The 23,843-nt window shown below is 43.2% G+C and overlaps 1 protein-coding gene across 2 annotated transcripts; it reads left to right on the plus strand.

The window, feature by feature from the left end:
* The first annotated feature begins 704 nt into the window (after positions 1-704).
* Positions 705-22,845, plus strand: LOC106585443 (nuclear receptor subfamily 5 group A member 2-like). Of its 2 annotated transcripts, none has more exons than XM_014171645.2 (7): positions 705-912; positions 2,936-3,060; positions 3,163-3,304; positions 4,204-4,850; positions 8,518-8,637; positions 16,174-16,321; positions 20,893-22,845. In XM_014171645.2, the coding sequence occupies exons 1-7, from the start codon at positions 891-893 to the stop codon at positions 21,144-21,146; spliced, it is 1,458 nt and encodes a 485-aa protein (XP_014027120.1). In that variant the 5' UTR covers positions 705-890; the 3' UTR covers positions 21,147-22,845. The 2 variants fall into 2 exon arrangements, with proteins under 2 accessions (XP_014027120.1, XP_014027121.1); XM_014171646.2 differs by lacking the exon at positions 705-912 and adding an exon at positions 2,260-2,399.
* Positions 22,846-23,843: the final 998 nt, after the last annotated feature.

Here is a 23,843-nt window from a genome sequence, read left to right on the forward strand (position 1 = left end):
ACTATTATTCTACAATGTAGAAAATAGTAAGAATAAAGAAAAACCCTTGAATGAGTAGGTGTCCAAACGTTTCACTGGTACTGCATATTGAATACACACTTTCTACAACTGAAGACTTCTCGTCTCATAGCCACAGTATGCCAGTTTTCATTAATAATTACATTAGTTTATTGAACTGGCATACACAGTGCTTAAGGACAGACATATAATATGGATAGAGAGTCCTTGTGACAACAGAAGTTTAACTGACATTTTTCTCATAGAGCTCATTAAAGCAGGGACCATGCAGGTACAACCTCTCAGGTACTGATACTGGAATAATCTCTCAGAACAATGTCTGAAATGCCATGCATGAAATATATATGACATGTAAATCAAAAGTAAATGTTTTCTGATTGTTTTACATACATTTCTTCCAAATGCATTGTGTCTTACAATATGAGTACTGAAAGCATAACAGGCCTATTGGTCATGAATAATATAAATGTTTGAAATCTGCTACATTTTTTTAAATCAATTTGGCATAACAGACCCATACGATACACTGTGTGTCGGGCTACTCATGTATATGTGCATCTTAGTTATTATCTGCATGCTTGGATGGGAAAAAGGGCGCATCATCGTTTCCGTGGTCGTCACATGACGTTGACCAATAAGAACTTTGGTAACTTTTTTGCTATTTGATAAAGAAAGAAAAGCAAAGAGAACGCTGGAAATGACTGCAGTTATTCGTGGAGATCACCATTATCCTAAATTATTTGTTTATTAGGCTACGAATTTGTTTTGCAGATTCGGATTGTATATGACATACAAAGTGGTCAAAGTTTTGCAGCATCTTCTTTAATAGGTTTTATTGTCATCGACGTCTAGCCTGCCTCATAGGTAATACAATGTTGGGAGAAAAGGCACAAGGTAAGTGACAAAATCCGCTAGCGGAATGTGTAGAATTGCCTGAAGCTTCGGATATGCCTACATTAACTTTTAGTTATTTGCTATTTGTAAACCCACATATACTGTAGGCTAATGCAATCTTTTATTTTGTAATATGCCTCTATTTTGTTGTTGCACGTTCATATCGAATAGCCAATTTAAAATTATTTATTTAGCAGATAGACCAACATTTAAATAAAGATATTCAGTCTGCACTTCATTTGTTTATGTCGAAGCCTTTAACCGTATTGCAAGACAAATATTATATTAACCTGGCATATTCAGCAGTCTATTCAAGGAATAATTAATAATTAAATTCAATAGGTTCCAAAGGGGGGGGGAATAAAGGAAATAATAAGAAAAAAGGAAATAATAAGAAAAACAATACAGTTTTAATCTGCATTTGAAATGAAAATGGTACAAAATGAAATGCTTTCCCTTGATGTCTGACCTTGAGGTACAGAGTAGCCTAGGCTAATAGATGTAGATATATTTTTTTAAGCCGTTTGCATCTAAAGTAATTGCCAAAACAGCAAATATAGTCCAATGTGAATCAGTGAATCGAAATGAATTATACAAAATAGCCTGTAGAAAAACAAAAATATTTAAGCCTACTTATTGGATATTATCTTCCTATTTTGTCCAAAATAGTGTTAGCCTAACACCCCTTGTCGAAATGTAAGCTATTGTTTAAACGGCCTTGGAATATAATTAACTCAGGCGTTGGGTCTGCGTTTCCTATTATAGATCGAGTCTATTGATTCATGAAAAATTATTATAAAAAAGAGTAAGGACTGAAATGTGAAATAATACGCAAAAGGACCGTTGATGCGGAAGCTATAGGTCTACTAATTTCTTGTTTAAATTATTGCTGTTCACATTCATATGGCCTAAAGTCATAACTTAGTCACAGAATTAAAACTAACTCTGGATCTTAATTACGAAAACAAAACGACTGATGATTATGATAATAATAATATCGATAACAACAAACAACATGAATAATAACAAAAATGTAATAACAATCGTTATAGCCTAACTATGCTATAATAGCAGTAATAATAATAATAACGACAACGACAATAAAAATAATAATAATAATCATAACAGTATTAATAATCATAATAATAGATAGGCTATTATCACTTTCGATCATCCTCCGTTCCTATTTGACACTTTTGGTTAAAGGCATTCTCCTTAAAATGGGACATATCCGTTTATTATGTTGCAAGAAAGGGTACACTGTACCACACATAGGTTGTTTTCTCAAGATAGGTGGTCGCATCCACCGCTCATTGGCCAACCTCCCAGTAGAAGGTGAGAGAGCCCTGAGTAAAGGACATGTGCTCGTGTCGAAGCGCGCGTTGGACCGTGTTGTAGGTGTGGATTATAAAACGCGTTATTCTATCCTAGTCTGAGGCATTTCTTGATTAATAGGAATAACCACTTGGAAGAAGGGGGCGATAAAGGTAATCAACCATACACGTTATATTTGGTCGAATCCGTTTAATCATTTGCCTGTCTTATCATAAAATGTTTTTTTTTTAAGTTTTTACATTTGATTTTAATAAATCGTGAATATCAATGTTTTTATGTTTGCTTCCATGCATTATGGAATCGTCGGTCTTATTTTTGTGAAATAGTCTGAAACTATTGTCAATCAGCTGTCTGAAATACGCTAATATCACCGCAGCATCAATCTATCATATTTATTGTGGAAGTAAATGTATTTTTGCATTTTTCGCAATATATATATTAACCCACATTAAGATTATTATTAGTGAAACTATATATATTTTTAGGTTTTAAGCCTTTTGGAAGTTTGATTTAAAGCAGATATCATTTCACAGCTGCACATAATCCTACAATTTCGTCCTGCATTTTCAAATTTGTCAAGGGCCGTAAATGCATTTGATTAAGAAACTGTACATTATTTTAATTCATTTATTCGTTACATCCCTGCTTCATCCGTTTTTCTTGACCCTTGCTTTTATTTGCGAACCAGGCGTACCATTGATGGTAGGCGTAATGGACTACACCTATGATGAAGATTTGGAAGAATTGTGTCCTGTTTGTGGAGATAAGGTCTCAGGATACCACTATGGACTCCTTACATGTGAAAGTTGTAAGGTATTTTCATTTGTAATTATTCCTTTTTTCAATTTCCTTTTTTTCTTGTGTTTGTGGGTTTTGTGGCTCATCAACCTAATGTAGGATAGATATTTTCTCCAGGGCTTCTTCAAGAGGACAGTCCAGAACAAGAAGAGGTATACTTGTGCAGAAAACCAGGAGTGTAAAATAGACAAAACACAGCGGAAGAGATGTCCCTGCTGCCGATTCCAGAAATGCCTCGATGTTGGCATGAGATTAGAAGGTATGGTTCTCTTCATCTCACCCCTTCATTTGACATTATCATTGAGTCGATTTCAACCGTACTGTCCAGAAAAAAATAAGCCCTTAATGTTTTGGCATATTTTTTCATTTGGATATGATTGTATATATATGAATTTGTTATAATTTGCTATATGCCCGAAATATGTCCAACATATGGCCTGTAGGCCTCAACAGATGCTATAGCCTAATGTCTTAGTATCAGTTGCTTCTGAATTGTTTAACACTTTCGCAAAAGTTGTAGTGGTATCTTTGTTTTGAATTAGGGACAGACAATATACAGAGTTGAGAAGTTTAGCGTCGGTGATTTTATGGGGCGCAAAAACATGAAGTGGCCGGAGCGCGGAGCACACCAGTGATTCCCACCCAGGCTGTGATGTGAAAATGTAGCACCTGTTTCCGCGGAGAAATGACACATTCTTGATTTTCTAGTAAAACTCTGGGCTTCTCGCTGTGGTTTTAAACGGAGACTTAATATTTACATCAACACGGTACCATTGTGTAACAGCAAAGGCATTAGCGTATGTTGTGTATGGTACATTTTCAAAAAGAGAATTGTGTAATAGAATAAAGTAGTATGATACCCGTGTGGTTGTTTTACGTAGATTTTTACGAAAATTGATTCAGGAAACTGCAAAACACATATTCCTGACTAAATTAGGCTATTTTCCTGTGCACTTGTTATGGCTGTATTTGCAGTGATATATATTTGAATATTTGCGCTATCCTCTTTATAAGGATAGCGCAAATAATTATTTTTCATGAGGAGCATTTTACCATGATATCCTTCCGGCTATAGTAGCATAGTAACAATTTCCATGTAAAGACCCTCTGTTGTTGACATAGTTCTGTTTCCCCACTCCTTGTCTCTTTCTGTGACAGCTGTGCGTGCAGACCGCATGCGTGGGGGCAGGAATAAGTTTGGCCCCATGTACAAGCGGGACAGAGCCATGAAACAGCAGAAGAAGGCTTTGATACGTTCCACGGGCTTCAAGCTGGAGTCTGCTCCTCCACAGCTCTCCCCTGTACAGACTAACTATGGCTTCACTGGCACCCTGCACAGCCTCCCATCCCTCCCCAAAGGCCTCATGCCCTCCATCACCCCCACAGACTATGAGACCAGCCTCTACGGACCCTCCTCCCTGGGGGTGGCCATGCAGCCCCATGGACCCCTGACTACCCAGTACCAGTGCACAGCATTCCCCAGCAGGGCCATCAAGTCTGAGTACTCTGACCACCACACAAGCTCCCCAGAGTCTCTGGTGGGGTACCCCTTTCCGGATGTGTACCCCTCCGGAGGCTCCCCACAGCCTCCCACCCTCTCCCCCCTGGTGCTAGAGCTGCTGCGCTGCGACCCAGACGAGATGCAGGTACAGAGTAAGATCATGGCCTTCCTGCAGCAGGAACAGAGTGGCCGGGGCCGGCAGGACAGGCTCAGCACCTTCAGCCTCATGTGTCGCATGGCTGACCAGACTCTGTTCTCTATAGTGGAGTGGGCCAGGAGCTGCATCTTCTTCAAGGAGCTCAAGGTAAGCTTCCCAGACCCTGTCCACACAGAAATGATAGGAGAGACATGCACATTTAGAAATAATTCTTAGAATAATGATCACAGTATCATATCTTATCATTGTAATGATCTTATTATTCCACTTCATTCATAAGTGATATCAAGAATATTGAAGATAACATTTTTCTTGATCCTCTTTCTGAAGCCCTGCACCCACACACACATTATGGCAGTAAAGAACAAAGGCCTGTGTAAAAATGTTAGATTTACTATGACAGATAGTTATCATTGTTTCTGTCCCTCCTTGTTTCTGGTGGAGGCACTCAAATAGAGCAGCAGTTAAAGAGGTGACATCATAACCCACTGTACCTCCCTCGGGGTAATGATTTGGGATGCATCACTGTCCATGTCAGATAGGCCTTATACTTTGAGTCTCTTTGTCAACTGAAGGGTGTAATTGAGTTGTGCCATACTTTACAGCATGAGTTATGTCTCCAGTCAAATGTTACTCCCGGTCCCAACAGGAGAGTGAAATCAATAATGTTGTTTGACACTGTGGTGACTGACCAGAGGGGTATACTACGAAGGAAGCTAGATCTACTCAGGGTTTTCTAAAGCTAGCCAGCTTCAGTTAGCTTCACATTCCATCTAAGGCTTCATCTGTATACTACGATGGTGGATATTGCTCATCCGCCACGTGGCTAGTCGAATGCCGAACTCTTCATGGAGACAATGCTGTAGCATCAATCCATGGGCGAGTCAGTGACACATTTTAATTTGTGTAGAAATCAAAATGAAACACAATTTATGTAGCAAATTCAGCAGGCTACGGTGTGAAATAGGCTTTTAGAAGTGCCGTCTTTATTTTATTACTTATCATTAATACTGGCTTTGGTGTGCACAAGCAACATTTTCCCCACTCCCATCTATAAAATAATTGTATTAAGTAATATCTACAAAAGTTTTACCGTGCGTGATGTTTCAAATGCGTTCTGTCATTACTAAATGTGTAATGTGATAGGTATTTTAAAATTAACATTGTAAAACAAAAAACAAAAGATATGAAGGAGATGATGACGCAATCTTTGCGAAAGGGAGGGAATCTGATTTCCTTGGTCCTCAACTCGCGGCTCAGCCACTTCATTCAGGATAAATGGAGTAAGCTCTGAGTTAACCTGCAGGTTAGTTCTCAGGATTCGTTGCCATATAAATGTACCTGGTTAAAAGGTTAGCCACTTTCGTGGTACCAGTTATCCCGAGATGAACTCAGGGTTGACCAAAGTTACCTCGATAACTCCTCAAACCTGATTCGTAGTATAGGCCTCTGGGGCCTAAAGGAAACAATGCATGCTGGTGTTGATGAAGGCTGACCAGTGATATTTCTCAATGCTCACTGTGCTATTCATTTTATTGATGCTGTCATCGGCCAGAGAATAGCTTGCGACGGGAACTTACTAAAACATTGTTTGCTCTTTGCCATGTATTATTCGAAAAATATTTAGCACCCATCTGAATTGACGTGTATTTAGAAGCAACTTTTTGTCACATTATTGTTATTTGTCTGTTAGCCTTATCTGTGAGACAGTGAGTCCATTGTGTGGTGAGATAGGAACATAGTATCTATGTAAAGACTGTGTCATGGGGACACACACAGTGGTCCCATTCTTCACTTTAATTTACTCTTTTAACTGGCTTATTTTATAGTCGGTAGGCCTATATGCCTCTGAGGACCCATGTTCTGATGCAGTGATCAGTGGCCAGTAGTAGTTACGGCAGCATCATCAGCATTATGGAGTTAGACCTGACTGGAGAGGAGGATTCTGCCCCTGGATAAACAACAGTCTGAAAAATAGCTTAAATGACAGTGATGGGGTTTTGTTTTATATACAATATGAGAAAATGGCCAGCATATTTGATTTGATGTAATCGTGTGTAATCTAATCTAGCTATGGGATTATGATTATGGAAAATTGGAGAGACAGTTTAGTGTTGCCTCTGGCGTGTTGATAGTGCAAAGCCAAGTGTAACATTTGAACTGCATGGATTTCAGTCATGTTACGTACCTGTGATGTATCCTGGCTAAATTGCAACCAATTGTGAGGTTGTAGACGTGAACAGTGTGAGGCGAGCACAAAGCGGTGGATGTTTGCCAGGAGAGAGAGCCTCCTGCAGAAAGAGCTATCTCTCTGAGTAATTACATTCCATCCAGACGATAACAGGGGAATGTCAGCTCTCTCTCCACGGCCCAGTATTTTATCTCTCATTGTTCATATTTGCAGAGGAAAAATTGAGCTATCATCTGCTAAATTTACCTTGGGCATTGCCAGTATGTTTGTGTCAGAAACTGCCCGTTACTTGAGTTTTTACATACAGTATCTGACATTAACATACCTGTAGCATATGATCAGACATCATTACGTGCATGCAGGGTTGGTGCATTGTAGCAGCCCTTTACTAAATGTTGATTAAAAGAAAGATATATATTTATTGTTCCCTTTTTCCCACCAACTAACAAACAGCCATACACCACAGCATTACATACTCACATGATAACGGACAATGTGAGATGTAGGCGCTAAAACAAAAGAGAGATAGCTCCAGAGACAAATGATTGGGTTTCTTTTAAGGGAAAGGGGATGTGATTGGGTAAGGGAAAAGGAGCAGGTGGGTCTTCAGATTGGCGACTGATTGGCGACTGATTACTGCCACCTGTGACTAGGGCAGAAGGAGAGAAAACAAATACACACAGGATACATGTATCCGTAACAGATGGTTTTAGACCTGTCCGTCTGATCTCCAAAGCATCTGTATTGGTCTCAAAGCCAAATTATGACAGTTATGGAATGGCACTGAGTGAGGCAGGTTTATGCTTCCCTGTTTCTGCCAGCCAGGGGGGACAAGACTGAATGTCCCTTGACTGAACGTTCACTGTGTGTATGTGAGTGTGTGTGTGTGTGTGTGAAATGTTGTGTCTGTGTGCCGAATCCTCCTTGAGAAGAGGTACTGTATGATGAATCAAGCTGTTGTGTGTTGGTCCTGTAGCTCTGATTGGGAGCAAGATTGGACTCCTCCTCTGGACAGATATATAGTTCCATTGAAGGGGTAGTAATTCTGTCATCCCCATGCCAGATGAATGTGTGTCCTGGTGCTATTTGGGGGCTTCAGGAACGCTCTGTGTCACCAGCTGCAGATTACTGACAGTGTCGTCCTTCGACACCCAGAGTATATGTGCTAGCAATGAGGAGCATCCAATCACTCCCCCCCCCCCTTAATGGGCGGGAGCAAGGGAGGTGACGGAGGACAGGGAGCGGTGAGGAGGTGGGAGAGGTCATCTCTGTGGCTCGTAAATACAACGTGAGGATGCACGAGACACTGACACCAGCCCCAGATGCTGGAAATATGGCACAAGGACCCTCATCTTCCTCTCTGGGTTTTATAGTCACCCCATTTATCTGTCCATGTAGCTATGTGTGTTTCAGGTGGGACCACACTATCCCATGTGGATGCTAGCTTTTAAGGGGGTTGATGTTAGATTGATGCCTGCTTGAGATTGTAATATCAGTGTAGGCTGTTTTATTTGACATTGGGTTTGACATTAGATTGGTTCTCCACTATTCCTATGCTTGGCCAGCTGTGTGGAATGAGTTTGAGCTTTGATGTGACCTGTTGTTTTCTGATTCTACTTTAAGGTAGGTGACCAGATGAAGCTTCTTCACAACTGCTGGTCTGAGCTGCTGGTCCTGGACCATGTCTTCAGACAAGTGCAACATGGGAAGGAGAGCAGCCTGCTGCTGGTTACTGGCCAGGAGGTAAGCAGCCTTGCAGTTCCAACATAAAATTAATACAATCATACATTCATGAATACCAGACACACACACACACACACACACACACACACACACACACACACACACACACACACACACACACACACACACACACACACACACACACACACACACACACACACACGCGCGCGTCGTTACAAATACACAACCTCTATGGATAGCAATACATTTTTTTCTTTGTTGTTGCAGTAATGTGTATCTATACAGTACTTACTGTTATTACACTGTACCAGTGTTATTACCACACATTATTTTAGTGACAGAATATAAAGTGGGACTACACTGAGTGTACAAAACATTAAGAACACCTGGTCTTTCCATGACAAAGACTGACCAGGTGAATCCAGGCAAAAGCTACTGTATGATCCCTTATAGATGTCACTTGTTAAATCCAGTTCAATCGGTGTACATGAAGGGGAGGAGACAGGTTGAATAAGGATTTTTAAGCCTTGAAACAAAAGAGACATGAATTGTGTAGGTGTGCTATTCAGAGGGTGCAAGAGATAAGGGATATGGGTTGTAGGTGTCAGGTGCACCGGTTTTAGTGTGTCAAGGACTGCAACGCCGCTGGGTTTTTCACACTCAATAGTTTTCCATTTGTATCAAGGATGGTCCACCCCCAAAGGACATCCAGCCAACTTGATACAACTGTGGGAAGTATTGGAGTTAACATGGGCCAGCATCCCTGTGGAACGTTTTCAACACCTTGTAGAGTTCATCTGAAAATGGCGCCAGAGGGGATGGCTGCCGTCTTATCGGCTTTTAACCAACCATGCTATTTTGTTAGTTTTTTTCACTTTGTTCGTAACTTGTATTGTATATAATGTTGCTGCTACTGTCTATTATGACTGAAAAGAGCTTCTGGACATCAGAACTGCGGTTACTCACCTCAGATTAACGAAGAGTTTTTCTTCAATGAGTCAGATGGGAGGGATATACTACAGACACCCGACCATGCTCAGATCCCTGTCATTTGCCGGAGAAGGAAACAGAGATTTTGCAGAACAAGATCAGGGTGCCTTGTGAGGATCAGGTGATGAGTGGCTAATCTGCCTTTGCCTTCTGTCCTGCTAACTAACGTTCAATTGCTGGAAAATAAATGGGACAAACTGAAAGCATGTATATCCTACCAACAGAACATTAAAAACTGCAATATCTTATGTTTCACCGAGTCGTGGCTGAACGATGACATTAAGAACATACAGCTGGCGGGTTATACACTCTATCGGCAGGATAGAACAGCAGCCTCTGGTACGACACGGGGCGGGGGCCTATGCATATATGTAAACAACAGCTGGTGCACGATATCTAAGGAAGTCTCAAGGTTTTGCTCGCCTGAGGTAGAGTATCCCATGATAAGCTGTAGACCACACTATCTACCTAGAGACTTTTCATCTGTATTTTTCGTAGATGTCTACATACCACCACAGACCGATGCTGGCACTAAAACCGCACTCAATGAGCTGTATACCACCATAAGCAAACAGGAAACGCTCACCCAGAGGTGCCGCAACCAGAGGGGAAAAAATTCTAGACCACCTTTACTCCACACACAGAGATGCGTACAAAGCTCTCCCCTCCATTTGGCAAATCTGACCATAATTCTATCTTCCTGATTCCTGCTTACAAGCAAAAATTAAAGCAGGAAGCACCAGTGACTCACTCTAGAAAAAAAGTGGTTAGATGAAGCAGATGCTAAACTACAGGACTGTTTTGCTAGCACAGACTGGAATATGTTCCCGGGATTTTTCCGATGGCATTGAGGAGTACACCACGTCAGTCACTGGTTTTATCAATAAGTGCATCGAGGACGTTGTCCCCACAGTAACTGTACGTACATACCCCAACCAGAAGCCATGGATTACAGGTAACATTCACACTGAGCTAAAGGCTAGAGCTGCCGCTTTCAAGGAGCGGGACTCTAACCTGGAAGCGTATAAGAAATCCCCCTATGCCCTCCGACGAACCATCAAACAGGCAAAGTGTCAATACAGGACTAAGATCGAATCGTACTACACCGGCTCTGACACTCGTCGGATGTGGCAGGGCTTGCAAGCTAGTACAGACTACAAAGGGAAGCACAGCCGAGAGTTGCCCAGTGACACGAGCCTACCAGATGAGCTAAATAACTTCTATGCTCGCTTCGAGGCAAGTAACAATGAAACATGCACGAGAGAATCAGCTATTCCAGATGACTGTGTGATCACGCTCTCTGCAGCCGATGTGAGTAAGACCTTTAAACAGGTCAATATTCACCACAGGGCCAGATGGATTACCAGGACGTGTACTCCGAGCATGCGCTGACCAACTGGCAAGTGTCTTCATTGACATTTTCAACCTCTCCCGGTCTGAGTTTGAAATACCAACATGTTTCAAGCAAACCACCATAGTCCCTGTGCCCAAGAACACTAAGGTAACCTGCTTAAATGACTACCAACCCGTAGCACTCACATCTGTAGCCATGAAATGCTTTGACAGGCTGGTCATGGCTCACATCAACACCATTATCCCAGAAACACTAGACCCACTCCAATTTGCATACCGAACCAACAGATCCACAGATGATGCAATCTCTATTACACTCCACACTGCCATTTCACACCTGGACTAATGGAACACCTATGTGAGAATGCTATTCATTGACTACAGCTCAGCATTCAACACCATAGTGCCCTCAAAGCTCATCACTAAGCTAAGGACCCTGGGACTAAACACCTCCCTCTGCAACTGGATCCTGAACTTCCTGACGGGCAGCCCCCAGGTGGTAAGGGCAGGTAACAACACAGCCGCCACGCTGATCCTCAACACGGGGGCCCTTCAGGGGTGCGTGCTCAGTCCCCTCCTGTACTCCCTGTTCACTCATGACTGCACGGCCAGGCACGACTCCAACACCATCATTAAGTTTTCTGATGACACAACAGTGTAGGCCTGATCACCGACAATGAAGAGACAGCCTGTAGGGAGGAGGTCAGCGACCTGACCGTGTGGTGCAAGGACAACAACATCTCCCTCAACATGATCAAGACAAAGGAGATGATTGTGGACTGCAGGAAAAGGAGGATCGAGTATGCACCCATTCTCATCGACGGGGCTGCAGTGGAGCAGGTTGAGAACTTCAAGTTCCTTGGCGTCCACATCACCAACAAACTAACATGGTCCAAGCACACCAAGAGAGTCTTGAAGAGGGCACTACAAAACCTATTCCCCCTCAGGAGACTGAAAAGATTTGGCATGGGTCCTCAGATCCTCAAAAGGTTTTACAGCTGCACCATCGAGAGCATCCTGATGGGTTGCATCACTGCCTGCTATGGCAACTGCTCGTCCTCCGACCGCAAGGCACTGCAGAGGGTAGTGTGTACGGCCCAGTACATCACTGGGGCCAAGCTTCCTGCCATCCAGGTCCTCTATACCAGGCGGTGTCAGAGGAAGGCCCTAAAAATTGTCAAGGACTCCAGCCACCCTAGTCATAGACTGTTCTCTCTGCTACCGCACAGCAAGCAGTATCGAAGTGCCAAGTCTAGGTCCAAGAGGCTTCTAAACAGCTTCTACCCCCAAGCCATAAAACTCCTGAACAGCTAATCAAATGGCTACCCAGACTATTTGCATTGCTCCCACCCCATCTTCTATGCTGCTGCTACTCTCTGTTTTTATCTATGCATAGTCACTTTAATAACTATACCTACATGTACATATTAATTCAATTATCTCTACACCAGTGAACCAGCACGTTGACTCTGTACCAGTACCCCATGTATATAGCCCGGCTATTGTTATTTACTGCTGCTCTTTAAATATTTGTTATTCTTATCTCTTACTCTTTTTGTTGGTATTTTCTTGAAACTTCATTGTTGGTTAAGGGCCTGTAAGTAAGCATTTCACTGTAAGGTCTACGTAATTCAGCGCATGTGAGAAATACAATTTGATTTGATGCCCCGACGAATTGAGAGTGTTCTGAGGGCAAAGGGGGGTGCAACTCAATATTAGGAAGGTGTTCCTAATGTTTGTATGGTCAGTATATACCCACAAATAGATATGTACAGTGCCTTTTTTTCCACACCCCTTGACTTTTTCCACATTCGGATGTGTTACAGCCTGAATTTATGATGGATTGAGATTTTGTGCCACTGATTTACACACAATACCCTACAATGTCAAAGTGGATTTTTTTGTTGTTGTTGAAATGTTTACAAATTGATAAAACATTTAAAGCTGAAATGTCTTGAGTCAATAAGTATTCAACCCCTTTGTTATGTATGAGAAGCCTAAATACGTCCAGGAATAAACATGTGCGTAACAAGTCACATAATCTGTGTGCAATAATAGTGGTTAACAGGATTTTTGAATCATTACCCCGTCTCTGTACCCCACACATACAATTATCTGTAAGGCCCCTCAGTCAAGTAGTGGATTTCAAGCACAGATTCAACTACAAAGACCAGGGAGGTTTTCCAATGTCTTGCAAAGAATGGCACCTATTGGTAGATTGGTACAAACAAAAAAGCAGACACTGAATATCACTTTAGCATGGTGAAGTTATCAATTTTACTTTGGATGGTGTATCAATACACCCAGTCACTACAAAGATACAGGCGTCTTTCCTTATTCAGTTGACGGAAAGGAAGGAAACCGCTCAGGGATTTCACCATGAGGTGACTTTAAAACAGTTACAGACTTTAATGGCTGTGATAGGAGAAAACTTCGGACGGATCAACAACATTGCAGTTACTAAACAATACTAACCTAAGTGACAGAGTTAAAAGAAGTAAGTCTGTATGGAATGCAAATATTCAAAAACCTGTTTGCAATCTTTGGCGGACAAATCCAACACAACACGTCACTGAGTACCACCATTCATATTTTCAAGCATGGTGGTGGCTGCATCATGGTTTGGATCAGTTTGTCATCAGCAAGGACTAGGGATTTTTTTAGGATGAAAATAAATGGAATACAGCTATAATCACAGGCAAAATCCTAGGAAAGCCTGGTTCAGTCTGCTTTCCAACAGACACTGAGAGACAAATTCACCTTTCAGCAGGACAATAGCCTCAAACTCAAGGCCAAATATGCATCAGATTTGCTTATCAAGATGACATTGAATGTTCCTGATTGGCATAGTTACAGTTTTGATTTAAATCGGCTTGAAAATGGATGTCTAGCAATGATCAACAACCAACTTGACGGAGCTTGAAGAGTTTAAAAAGAATAATGGGCAGATATTGTAAAATCCAGGTGTGCAAAGCTGTTTTTTATAGATCGTTGAGAAAAAAAGACAATGAAATCCATTTTAATCCCAATTTGTAATACAACAAAATTGAAAAAATTCAAGGAGTGAGAACACTTTCTGCTGCCTGCTCTTGTTCTTGTGTTTGGAAGATGCAGAACAGAAAAGGAAAAAACAACCATCAGCTTGTCTCTGCAGCTTGTCTCTGCAGCTTGTAACTGACTCCTGGGTTTAGGGAGGAGAGGCGAAAGATTGCCACTGGTATTTATTTGCCTCGTGTTTAAATGAAGTTATTTTTTTCTCATAAAGACTGCAATGGAAAACAGGCAATTTTTATCTGCATACTGTACAAGGTTTGTGAGAACAGGAGGAAGAGGGGCTTAAAAGTTACACTGTATCATTCTAGAAGCTACTGTGGGAATTTGAGGATTTAACGTCCAATATGTTACATAAAATGCCAATCGCATTAATTTAGAAGGTGGTGAGAAGTTACTGCAGACTCAATGTATGGCATCTATGAACCTGTACTGAAGCTGTACTGTACTGTAATTCAAGTTGCAACACCACCACTTTTCAACCGCATTTTCATTATCTCCAGCACAATAACAGTGTCTACAACCTTTTGGTTATTGGCCCGCCACTCAACCTCTTACATCTAGACATTCCGCTAGCGGAACACCTGCTCCAATATCCAATGATAGGCGTGGCGCGAATTACAAATTCCTCAAAAATCCCAAAACTTCAATTTTTCAAACATATGACTATTTTACACCATTTTAAAGACAAGACTCTCCTTTTATCTAACCACACTGTCCGATTTCAAAAAGGCTTTACAGCGAAAGCAAAACATTAGATTATGTCAGCAGAGTACCCAGCCAGAAATAATCAGACACCCATTTTTCAAGCTAGCATATAATGTCACAAAAAACAAAACCACAGCTAAATGCAGCACTAACCTTTGATGATCTTCATCAGATGACACTCCTAGGACATTATGTTATACAATACATGCATGTTTTGTTCAATCAAGTTCATATTTATATCAAAAACCAGCTTTTTACATTAGCATGTGACGTTCAGAACTAGCATTCCCACCGAACACTTCCGGTGAATTTACTAAATTACTCACGATAAACGTTCACAAAAAACATAACAATTATTTTAAGAATTATAGATACAGAACTCCTTTATGCAATCGCTATGTCCGATTTTAAAATAGCTTTTCGGTGAAAGCACATTTTGCAATATTCTGAGTAGATCGCCTGGCCATCATGGCTAGCTATTTTGACACCCACCAAGTTTGGTACTCACCAAACTCAGATTTACTATAAGAAAAATTGGATTACCTTTGCTGTTCTTCGTCAGAATGCACTCCCAGGACTTCTACTTCAATAACAAATGTTGGTTTGGTTCCAAATAATCCATAGTTATATCCAAATAGCGGCGTTTTGTTCGTGCGTTCAAGACACTATCCGAAGGGTAAAGAAGGGTGACGCGCCCGGCGCGTTTCGTGACAAAAAAATTCAAAATATTCCATTACCGTACTTCGAAGCATGTCAAACGCTGTTTAAAATCAATTTTATGCGATTTTTCTCGTAAAAAAGCGATAATATTCCGACCGATGAAAAAATAAAAACATGGGGTTGTCTCGTGCACGCGCCCCCAGTCTCATTGTTCTCAGATCGACCACTATCCAAAGGCGCTACTGTTTTTCAGCCATGGCCTGCGAAGTCATCATTCAACGTTCTGGCGCCTTCTGAGAGCCTATGGGAGTGTTAGAAAATGTCACGTTACAGCAGAGATCCCCTGTTTTGGATAGAGATTAAGTAATAGTCAGAGAGGGCGCTTCCTGTTTGGAATCTTCTCAGGTTTTGGCCTGCCAAATGAGTTCTGTTATACTAACAGACACCATTCAAACAGTTTTAGAAACTTTTGAGTGGTTTCTATCCAAAGCTAATAATTATATGCATATTCTAGTTTCTGGGCAGGAGTAATAATCAGATTAAATCGGGTACGTTTTTTATCCGGCCGTGAAAATACTGCCCCCTATCCATAACAAGTTAACCGCTAGGCTACCTGTCACAGAGAAGCATTTTTTGGGGCATTTCTTCTTATCTTCTTAACCATAGATCGTAGAAATGCGCGATTTTTTTACATATGTAGACACTGGTTCGGTGCTGGAGAAAATGTATATGAGGTTGAAAAGTGCTGGAATTGCCCTTTAAAACCTGTATATACAGTAATACTTAATGTTGTCCTTTTGTGTTGTGTTGCAGATGGATCTGTCATCCATGGGGTCACAGGCGGGGTTGAGTCTGTCAGGCCTGGTCCAGAGAGGACAGGAGCTGGCTGGGAGGCTACTTGCCCTGCAGGTAGACAGGAGAGAGGTTGCCTGCCTCAAGTTCCTCCTCCTCTTCAATCCCAGTGAGTAGACCACATGGACATACAGTATACACGCTGTACGCTGTACCACATTAGATGGTGATTATTAGTCTTATAATATGTATATAATATAACACACTTTTATCCAAAGCGACTTACAGTCATGCGTGCATACATACAGCTCATGTATAGCTCATTACAGCTATCTCAAGAATGGAATAATCATCTTTGAAAATTACTATGGTCTTTCAAAGATTTGAATTTGATTAGGTTTGAGGTACTTCATACTTGTTTGTATCGTAGCTGTGGTTTGTATAACCCAGTGATGTGTAGTACTTAAGAATGAGAAAATAACTTTTTCAAACTTTTTGTTGGAAGTAGGTGTAACGGTCGTCGTATGAAATGGACCAAGGCGCAGCGGGTTGAGTGCTCATTTTTACTTTTAATTAGAACACTGAAAACACAAAACAAGAAAACGCACGAACGCACAGTAATGCAGGCTACACACAGCAATGCAAAAACAACTTCCCACAAAAGACAGGTGAAAACAGGGCTACCTAAGTATGACTCCCAATCAGCAACAACGATGTACAGCTGTTCCTGATTGAGAGCCATACCAGGCCAACAAAGAAATACACAACATAGAAAACCCATAGAAATACAAAACATAGAACAATCCCCAAAAACCCCGGAACACATAAAACAAACGCCCCTCTTACATAAATACATAATCCAACAAAACCCCGAACCACATAAAACAAACACCCCCTGCCACGTCCTGACCAAACTACAATAACAAATAACCCCTTTACTGGTCAGGACGTGACAGTACCCCCCCCCCCCCAAAGGTGCAGACCCCGGAGACCTCGGGCTGTAGGGCAACTCTGGCTGCGCCGATTGCGGACTGTAGGGCGATTCTCGCTGCGCCGATTCCGGACTGTAGGGCGACTCTCGCTGCGCCGACTCCGGACTGTTGGGCGTCTCTCTCGGCTCCTGACTGTGGGCCGTCTCTCTCGGCTCCTGACTGTGGGCCATCTCTCTCGGCTCCTGACTGTGGGCCATCTCTCTCGGCTCCTGACTGTGGGCCGCTCTCTCGGCTCCTGACTGTGGGCCGTCTCTCTCGGCTCCTGACTGTGGGCCGTCTCTCTCGGCTCCTGATTGTGGGCAATCTCTCTCGGTTCCTGATTGTGGGCCGTCTCTCTCGGTTCCTGACTGTGGGCCGTCTCTCTCGGTTCCTGATTGTGGGCCGTCTCTCTCGGTTCCTGACTGTGGGCCGTCTCTCTCGGTTCCTGACTGTGGGCCATCTCTCTCGGTTCCTGACTGTGGGCCGTCTCTCTCGGTTCCTGATTGTGGGCCGTCTCTCTCGGTTCCTGACTGTGGGCCGTCTCTCTCGGTTCCTGACTGTGGGCAATCTCTCTCGGCTCCTGACTGTGGGCCGCTCTCTCGGCTCCTGACTGTGGGCCGTCTCTCTCGGTTCCTGACTGTGGGCCGTCTCTCTCGGTTCCTGACTGTGGGCCGTCTCTCTCGGTTCCTGACTGTGGGCCGTCTCTCTCGGTTCCTGACTGTGGGCCGTCTCTCTCGGTTCCTGACTGTGGGCAATCTCTCTCGGTTCCTGACTGTGGGCCGTCTCTCTCGGTTCCTGACTGTGGGCCGTCTCTCTCGGTTCCTGACTGTGGGCCGTCTCTCTCGGTTCCTGACTGTGGGCCGTCTCTCTCGGTTCCTGACTGTGGGCAATCTCTCTCGGTTCCTGACTGTGGGCCGTCTCTCTCGGCTCCTGACTATGGGCCATCTCTCTCGGCTCCTGACTGTGGGCCATCTCTCTCGGCTCCTGACTGTGGGCCGCTCTCTCGGCTCCTGACTGTGGGCCGTCTCTCTCGGTTCCTGACTGTGGGCCGTCTCTCTCGGTTCCTGATTGTGGGCCGTCTCTCTCTGTTCCTGATTGTGGGCCGTCTCTCTCGGTTCCTGACTGTGGGCCGTCTCTCTCGGTTCCTGACTGTGGGCAATCTCTCTCGGTTCCTGACTGTGGGCCGTCTCTCTCGGTTCCTGACTGTGGGCCGTCTCTCTCGGTTCCTGACTGTGGGCCGTCTCTCTCGGCTCCTGACTGTGGGCCATCTCTCTTGGTTCCTGACTGTGGGCCGTCTCTCTCAGTTCCTGACTGTGGGCAGTCTCTCTACGGGGCACTGTTGCCAGAAGCTCTGGACGAGGCACTGTTGCCGGAAGCTTTGGACATGGCACTATCGTCGGAAGCTCTGGACGGGGACTGTGCACTGAAGGCCTGATGCGTGGGGCTGGCTTAGGATGCGCCAGACTAAGGACACGCACCACAGGGCTAGTGCGAGGAGCAGGAGCAGGACGAGCTGGACTGCGCTGACGCACTGTAGGCCTGGTGTGTGGGGCTGGCAGTGGAGGTACCAGACTGGAGACACGCACCCCAAGGCTAGTGCGAGGAGCGGGAACAGGACGTACTAGACTGGGCTGACGCACTGGAGGCCTGGTGCGTGGTGCTGGCTTTGGACACGCCAGACTGGAGACACGCACCTCAGGGCTAGTGCAAGGAGTGGGAACTGGATACACCGGGCCATGAGTAGGCACTGGAGGTCTGGAGCATACCTTCTGCACAACCCGTCCTGTCTGGATGGTAATAGCAGCCCTGCACGAGCGGAGTGCTGGCACAGGGCGAACTGGGCTGTGCAGAGGCCTGATGGTTGCCGTGCGTAGAGCAGGAGTAGGGTAGCCTGGACCTAGGAGGCGCACCGGTGGCCAGATGCGCTGTGCAGGCATCCTCCTTCCAGGCTGGATGCCCACTCTAGCACGGCACTTGCGAGGGGCTGGGATCGCTCGCACTGGACTGTGCGTGCGCATGGGCGAGATCGTGCGCACTTCCGCATACTCCGGCGCTCTCCACTCCATACACTCCCCATAATAAGCACGGGAGTTGGCTTAGGGCTCACCCTTGGCCCAGCCAAACTACCCGTGTGCCCCCCCCCCCAAAAAATTATTGGGGGTGCCTCTCGTGCTTCCTTCGTTGGGCCTGCTCTACGCTCCACTTTCGCCGTTCCTCCCTCGCTGTCTCCACCTGTTTCCATGGCAGGGTCTTGTCCCCTGCCATTACCTCCTCCCATGTCCAAGATGTCCTCCACTCCCTTCTCTCCCTGGCCCATTATCCTTGCTCCTCCTGGGCCCGCTGCTTGGTCCGTTGGTGGTGGGAAGTTCTGTAACGGTCGTCGTATGAAATGGACCAAGGCGCACCGGGTTGAGTGCTCATTTTTACTTTTAATTAGAACACTGAAAACACAAAACAAGAAAACGCACGAACGCACAGTAATGCAGGCTACACACAGCAATGCAAATACAACTTCCCACAAAAGACAGGTGAAAACAGGGCTACCTAAGTATGACTCCCAATCAGCAACAACGATGTACAGCTGTTCCTGATTGAGAGCCATACCAGGCCAACAAAGAAATACACAACATAGAAAACCCATAGAAATACAAAACATAGAACAATCCCCAAAAACCCCGGAACACATAAAACAAACGCCCCTCTTACATAAATACATAACCCAACAAAAGCCCGGAACACATAAAACAAACACCCCTCTTACATAAATACATAACCCAACAAAACCCCGAACCACATAAAACAAACACCCCCTGCCACGTCCTGACCAAACTACAATAACAAATAACCCCTTTACTGGTCAGGATGTGACAGTAGGTTTTAGTTGACAAGTCTCGCTGTCCCATTTATTTTGAAAGTCAGAGGTGGCATTTTAAATGGAAAGGTCACAGCCATTGATATATGTTTTTTTATCCAGAAGGTTCCAACTGTTATCTGAACCAGTCCTTTATTTCAGGTATACTCACATAATTCAATGTAGGGCCTTGTCAAAAGGCAACATTAACAAAGAAGACAACCTCACCCATTATTCTTTAATAGCATTCAATGGAATCTTAATGGATGGGTCTATCATTCAATAATCTGACTGACATTCATGCTGTGGCTTCTGTATATGGAGTGTGTATAGACGACAGTTGCCCAGATTCCCTTAAGCGACTGCTATTTAGCGCCAGCGAGCTGGGAATAAAAGGCTTTAGAATAATGAGAGCACTCGTCACAGGCAGAAAATATTTCCCATCTCCACTGTCTGTTTCATTCTCTTGCTCTCTCTCCCTCATCTTTCAATCAATGAGTCCGGTTTATCAGGGCAATTTAGTTGCCCTTAAGTGGTTTGAAAAGATTATTCAAAATATTTAATTACTGTGTGAATGGCTCTTCTGGCAGGACTCAGCTGATGCTGAATAGAAGTCCATTATAGGGTCTAGCTATTGTCACATATATACACACACACACAGACACACACAACCAACCCACAACCAACCCACGCTGTACAGATCCAATGTACCAGAAATTGAATATTAGTAATAAACTGATGCAATTTCAATGCTAAAATTTAGGCCTACACTTGATCTCAACAAGTTACTGATGCTGAGCCTTAACACAGGGATTTGAGGAACAGTTTCACATAAATATATCAATATTCTCCCATTTATGTGATCATCTACAGAGTAATTGAATCCCTTCTAAATCTCTTTCCTATGTCCCTGTCCAGATGTGAAGCTGTTGGAGAACCAGGTGTTTGTGGAAAGTGTTCAGGAGCAGGTGAATGGGGCTCTGCTGGAGTACACTGTATGCACCTACCCCCAGTACCTGGACAAGTTCAGCCAGCTGGTGCTGCATCTGCCAGAGCTGCGTGCCCTCAGCAATCAGGCAGAGGACTACCTGTGCTACAAACACCTGAGTGGGGAGGTGCCCTGCAACAACCTGCTCATTGAGATGCTGCATGCCAAGAAGGCCTGTATATGAGCACCACGCTACCATCACTATACACCAGCAGACTGTCTGTGGGACCGATGGTGTGGAAGCAAAGAGGGGATTTATGATTACAGCTAGGAGAAGATGAGTTGTGTGTTTGTGTGCGTGTGTCCGTGCATGCGTGAGTATCCCCTCTGTCCAAGGTGTGTGTAAACAGAATATGGACTCATTGTTTTGGCAGTCCTTTAAATGTACATAGTTATAAAATGTACAAAGAAAGCTATGCTATGATACTGTATGAAGTAAATGTAACATTTTGTTGAATTCAGCAGAGTGAGGTCTTGTATCAGAGTTATATCAGAGTTATAGGGCCTCTTTCAGATGAAAGAGGCCCTATAACACCTGTCATTAAGACATGTCTTACCCTTTCAAATATAGTGGAAGCACTACATTTATCTGAGCACTTGTTCTTTGTAAATTGTCACCAACTTTACCAAAAAATGTGGTATGTGAAAAATATGTTATGGTCAATATAGTTTTTTTCTATTAGATATTGATATTCTAATATATGAACTACACATATGTTTCAAGAATGACATCTGCATACTCATATTACGTTTAATGACTGTCTGTTACTCCAATGAGAGATCGACTTAAAGTGATAGAAAGAGAGAGCGATACAGAGGAGAGAGGGGGAGGGGGAAGAGATGGCGTAAGAGAGAGGGAGGGAGAGAGCCCTGAATGTGGCGCTGATGTGTGGGAGAGTATGAAGCCATCTTTGGCTGCAGTCGTCTCTTATTAACAGATTAATGGAGGACGGCCCCAGAAAGAGACAACCACGTGTGCGGACAGAAAAATGAACAACAAAGAAAGCAATCTCTTATTAAGTAGACGTGTTAAAAATGAATGTTCTTGGTAAGCTTTACGATATAAGTCCTCTAGCCTCTTCTGTCCACCTGGACTACAGAGCCAGGTCAAGGATAGGGGGTCGTGCACTGTGGATGTGCTCCAGACATTTTGTACTCGCAGAATGAAGGAAAACATGCAATTGGCAATGTATGGAATGTTTGCTTTTCAAGCTAAACTTGAAAGAGATCTAGGGAAATCCAGTTGGATTCAAGTGTAAGGAGAAAATAGACTTATCGTACTTGAGAAATGGCAGGAAAATTGTCAGATGAAGCACAAAACATCGAGTATCAGGACGGCAAGGAATGAAATCAACATCAACAATGACATGTAACACCCACATATCCGTTTGCGTAATTTCAGCACGTAGTGAAGCAACATGTTTGAATTGTCTCTCATACAGACATGGCAGGGTTGGCTGTTTTAACTTCTTGGAGACAATCAGAACACCTGCCTTAAGATAACCCTGGCCTGTCTGTCTAAATATATTGACCATTTTGTAACTGAAATGACTGTCATCTGTACCTCTTTGTACAGTACATTTATATTGTGAAACTGGAAAAGAAATGCCACAGTGAGCTATACCAAGCTCAGATGTTTCACCACACATACTTTTTCATTTCTTAAGGTTGAAGATACTTATTGTGTAATTGGTTCTCTATATGTTGCTTTTGCTTCTGTTGAGTTTCACCTTAGTATGTGCAGTCCCAGTCTTGGATGTTTTGGTGAAGTGATGAGGTCTGTTTAAGATCTCATTCTCAAACTGTCTGTGATGGTCCACTTGGTTACCTCTGTCAGAAATATGAATGCTTTTCAAACAGAAACAATCAAAACATACTTTTCTTTAAATATATTTTATTGTAATAGCATCAAACCAATAAATGTAATTAAGTAATGCGCTACTTATGTTCTGTCCATTTCTTTTGAACCATCTCGCTGTTGTTCAATGACCATGGGGGTCATATATACATAATACATTCTTTTCAAATACTCTGGAGGCTATCCAGGATAGTGGTAGCAATTTATGAGTCATGACAATGCAATTCATATTAATGTGAAAGTCTGTGGTTTTGGGCTGACAAGTCAGTGCTACTTCACAAATACATATGTAAATGTACATTTCAGCCAATGGCTACAAAGAGCGCAAATATTGGAGGCCATTAACAGTAATTAAACAATACATTTAAGGAACAAAGTATAAGGGCTTTGGAAAAGCTATCATTTTCATACAAATCTTACAATGTATTGTTACGAAATCGATTAACTAGCCTCAAATATTGTTGCACTCTCTCTAGGGGTCTAGGGGTCTTAGTCCTAGTTACATGGTCTATAACCTGATTTAAGATGTGCATCTATGTGAGAAATCAGCGTATGAGGACTGTGTTGTATGTACATGTACCCAGGAGACAGCAACCTTACCTTAGGTCTAGGGCCAGCTCCTTCATGACCTCTTGGTTAGCCAGTCCAAGCAGATTTTTGATTGTTCAGAGGTGACAAAAATAAATATATACAAAAAACGAAAAACATGCCCAAGCAAAAGATTTTAAACAAAACCAAGGGCTCACATGGTTACCAAGAAAAAACATCAGCCTAACGGTTCTAATAGCTGTCTCAATCTCGTTTCCTTGCACCTGTGCCCAATCAACACTTAATAAAGCTCCACAAGACTTCCTGGCTGAGCATTTGAACCAGGTTGCTGCTGCCCCCTGGGGATGAGGTGTGGAAGTGTGTGGTAGTGTGTTTGTCTATGTCCTAACAATAACCTTCCCCCCATCTCATAACAATATATGTATAGAAATACAATTATATCAAACGATAATGTACATTATATTTGCCCCAGCA

Source organism: Salmo salar, chromosome ssa24 (assembly GCF_905237065.1).
Source record: "Salmo salar chromosome ssa24, Ssal_v3.1, whole genome shotgun sequence".
Classification (NCBI taxonomy): Eukaryota; Metazoa; Chordata; class Actinopteri; order Salmoniformes; family Salmonidae; genus Salmo; species Salmo salar.

Excerpts from the sequence above, each read along its gene's own strand:
- LOC106585443 (XM_014171645.2), top strand. The coding sequence starts at position 891 with ATGTTGGGAGAAAAGGCACAAG. Across the intron at positions 913-2,935 it reads GTTGGGAGAAAAGGCACAAG|GCGTACCATTGATGGTAGGC; the intron begins GTAAGTGACAAA and ends TTTGCGAACCAG. Across the intron at positions 3,305-4,203 it reads TGTTGGCATGAGATTAGAAG|CTGTGCGTGCAGACCGCATG; the intron begins GTATGGTTCTCT and ends TTTCTGTGACAG.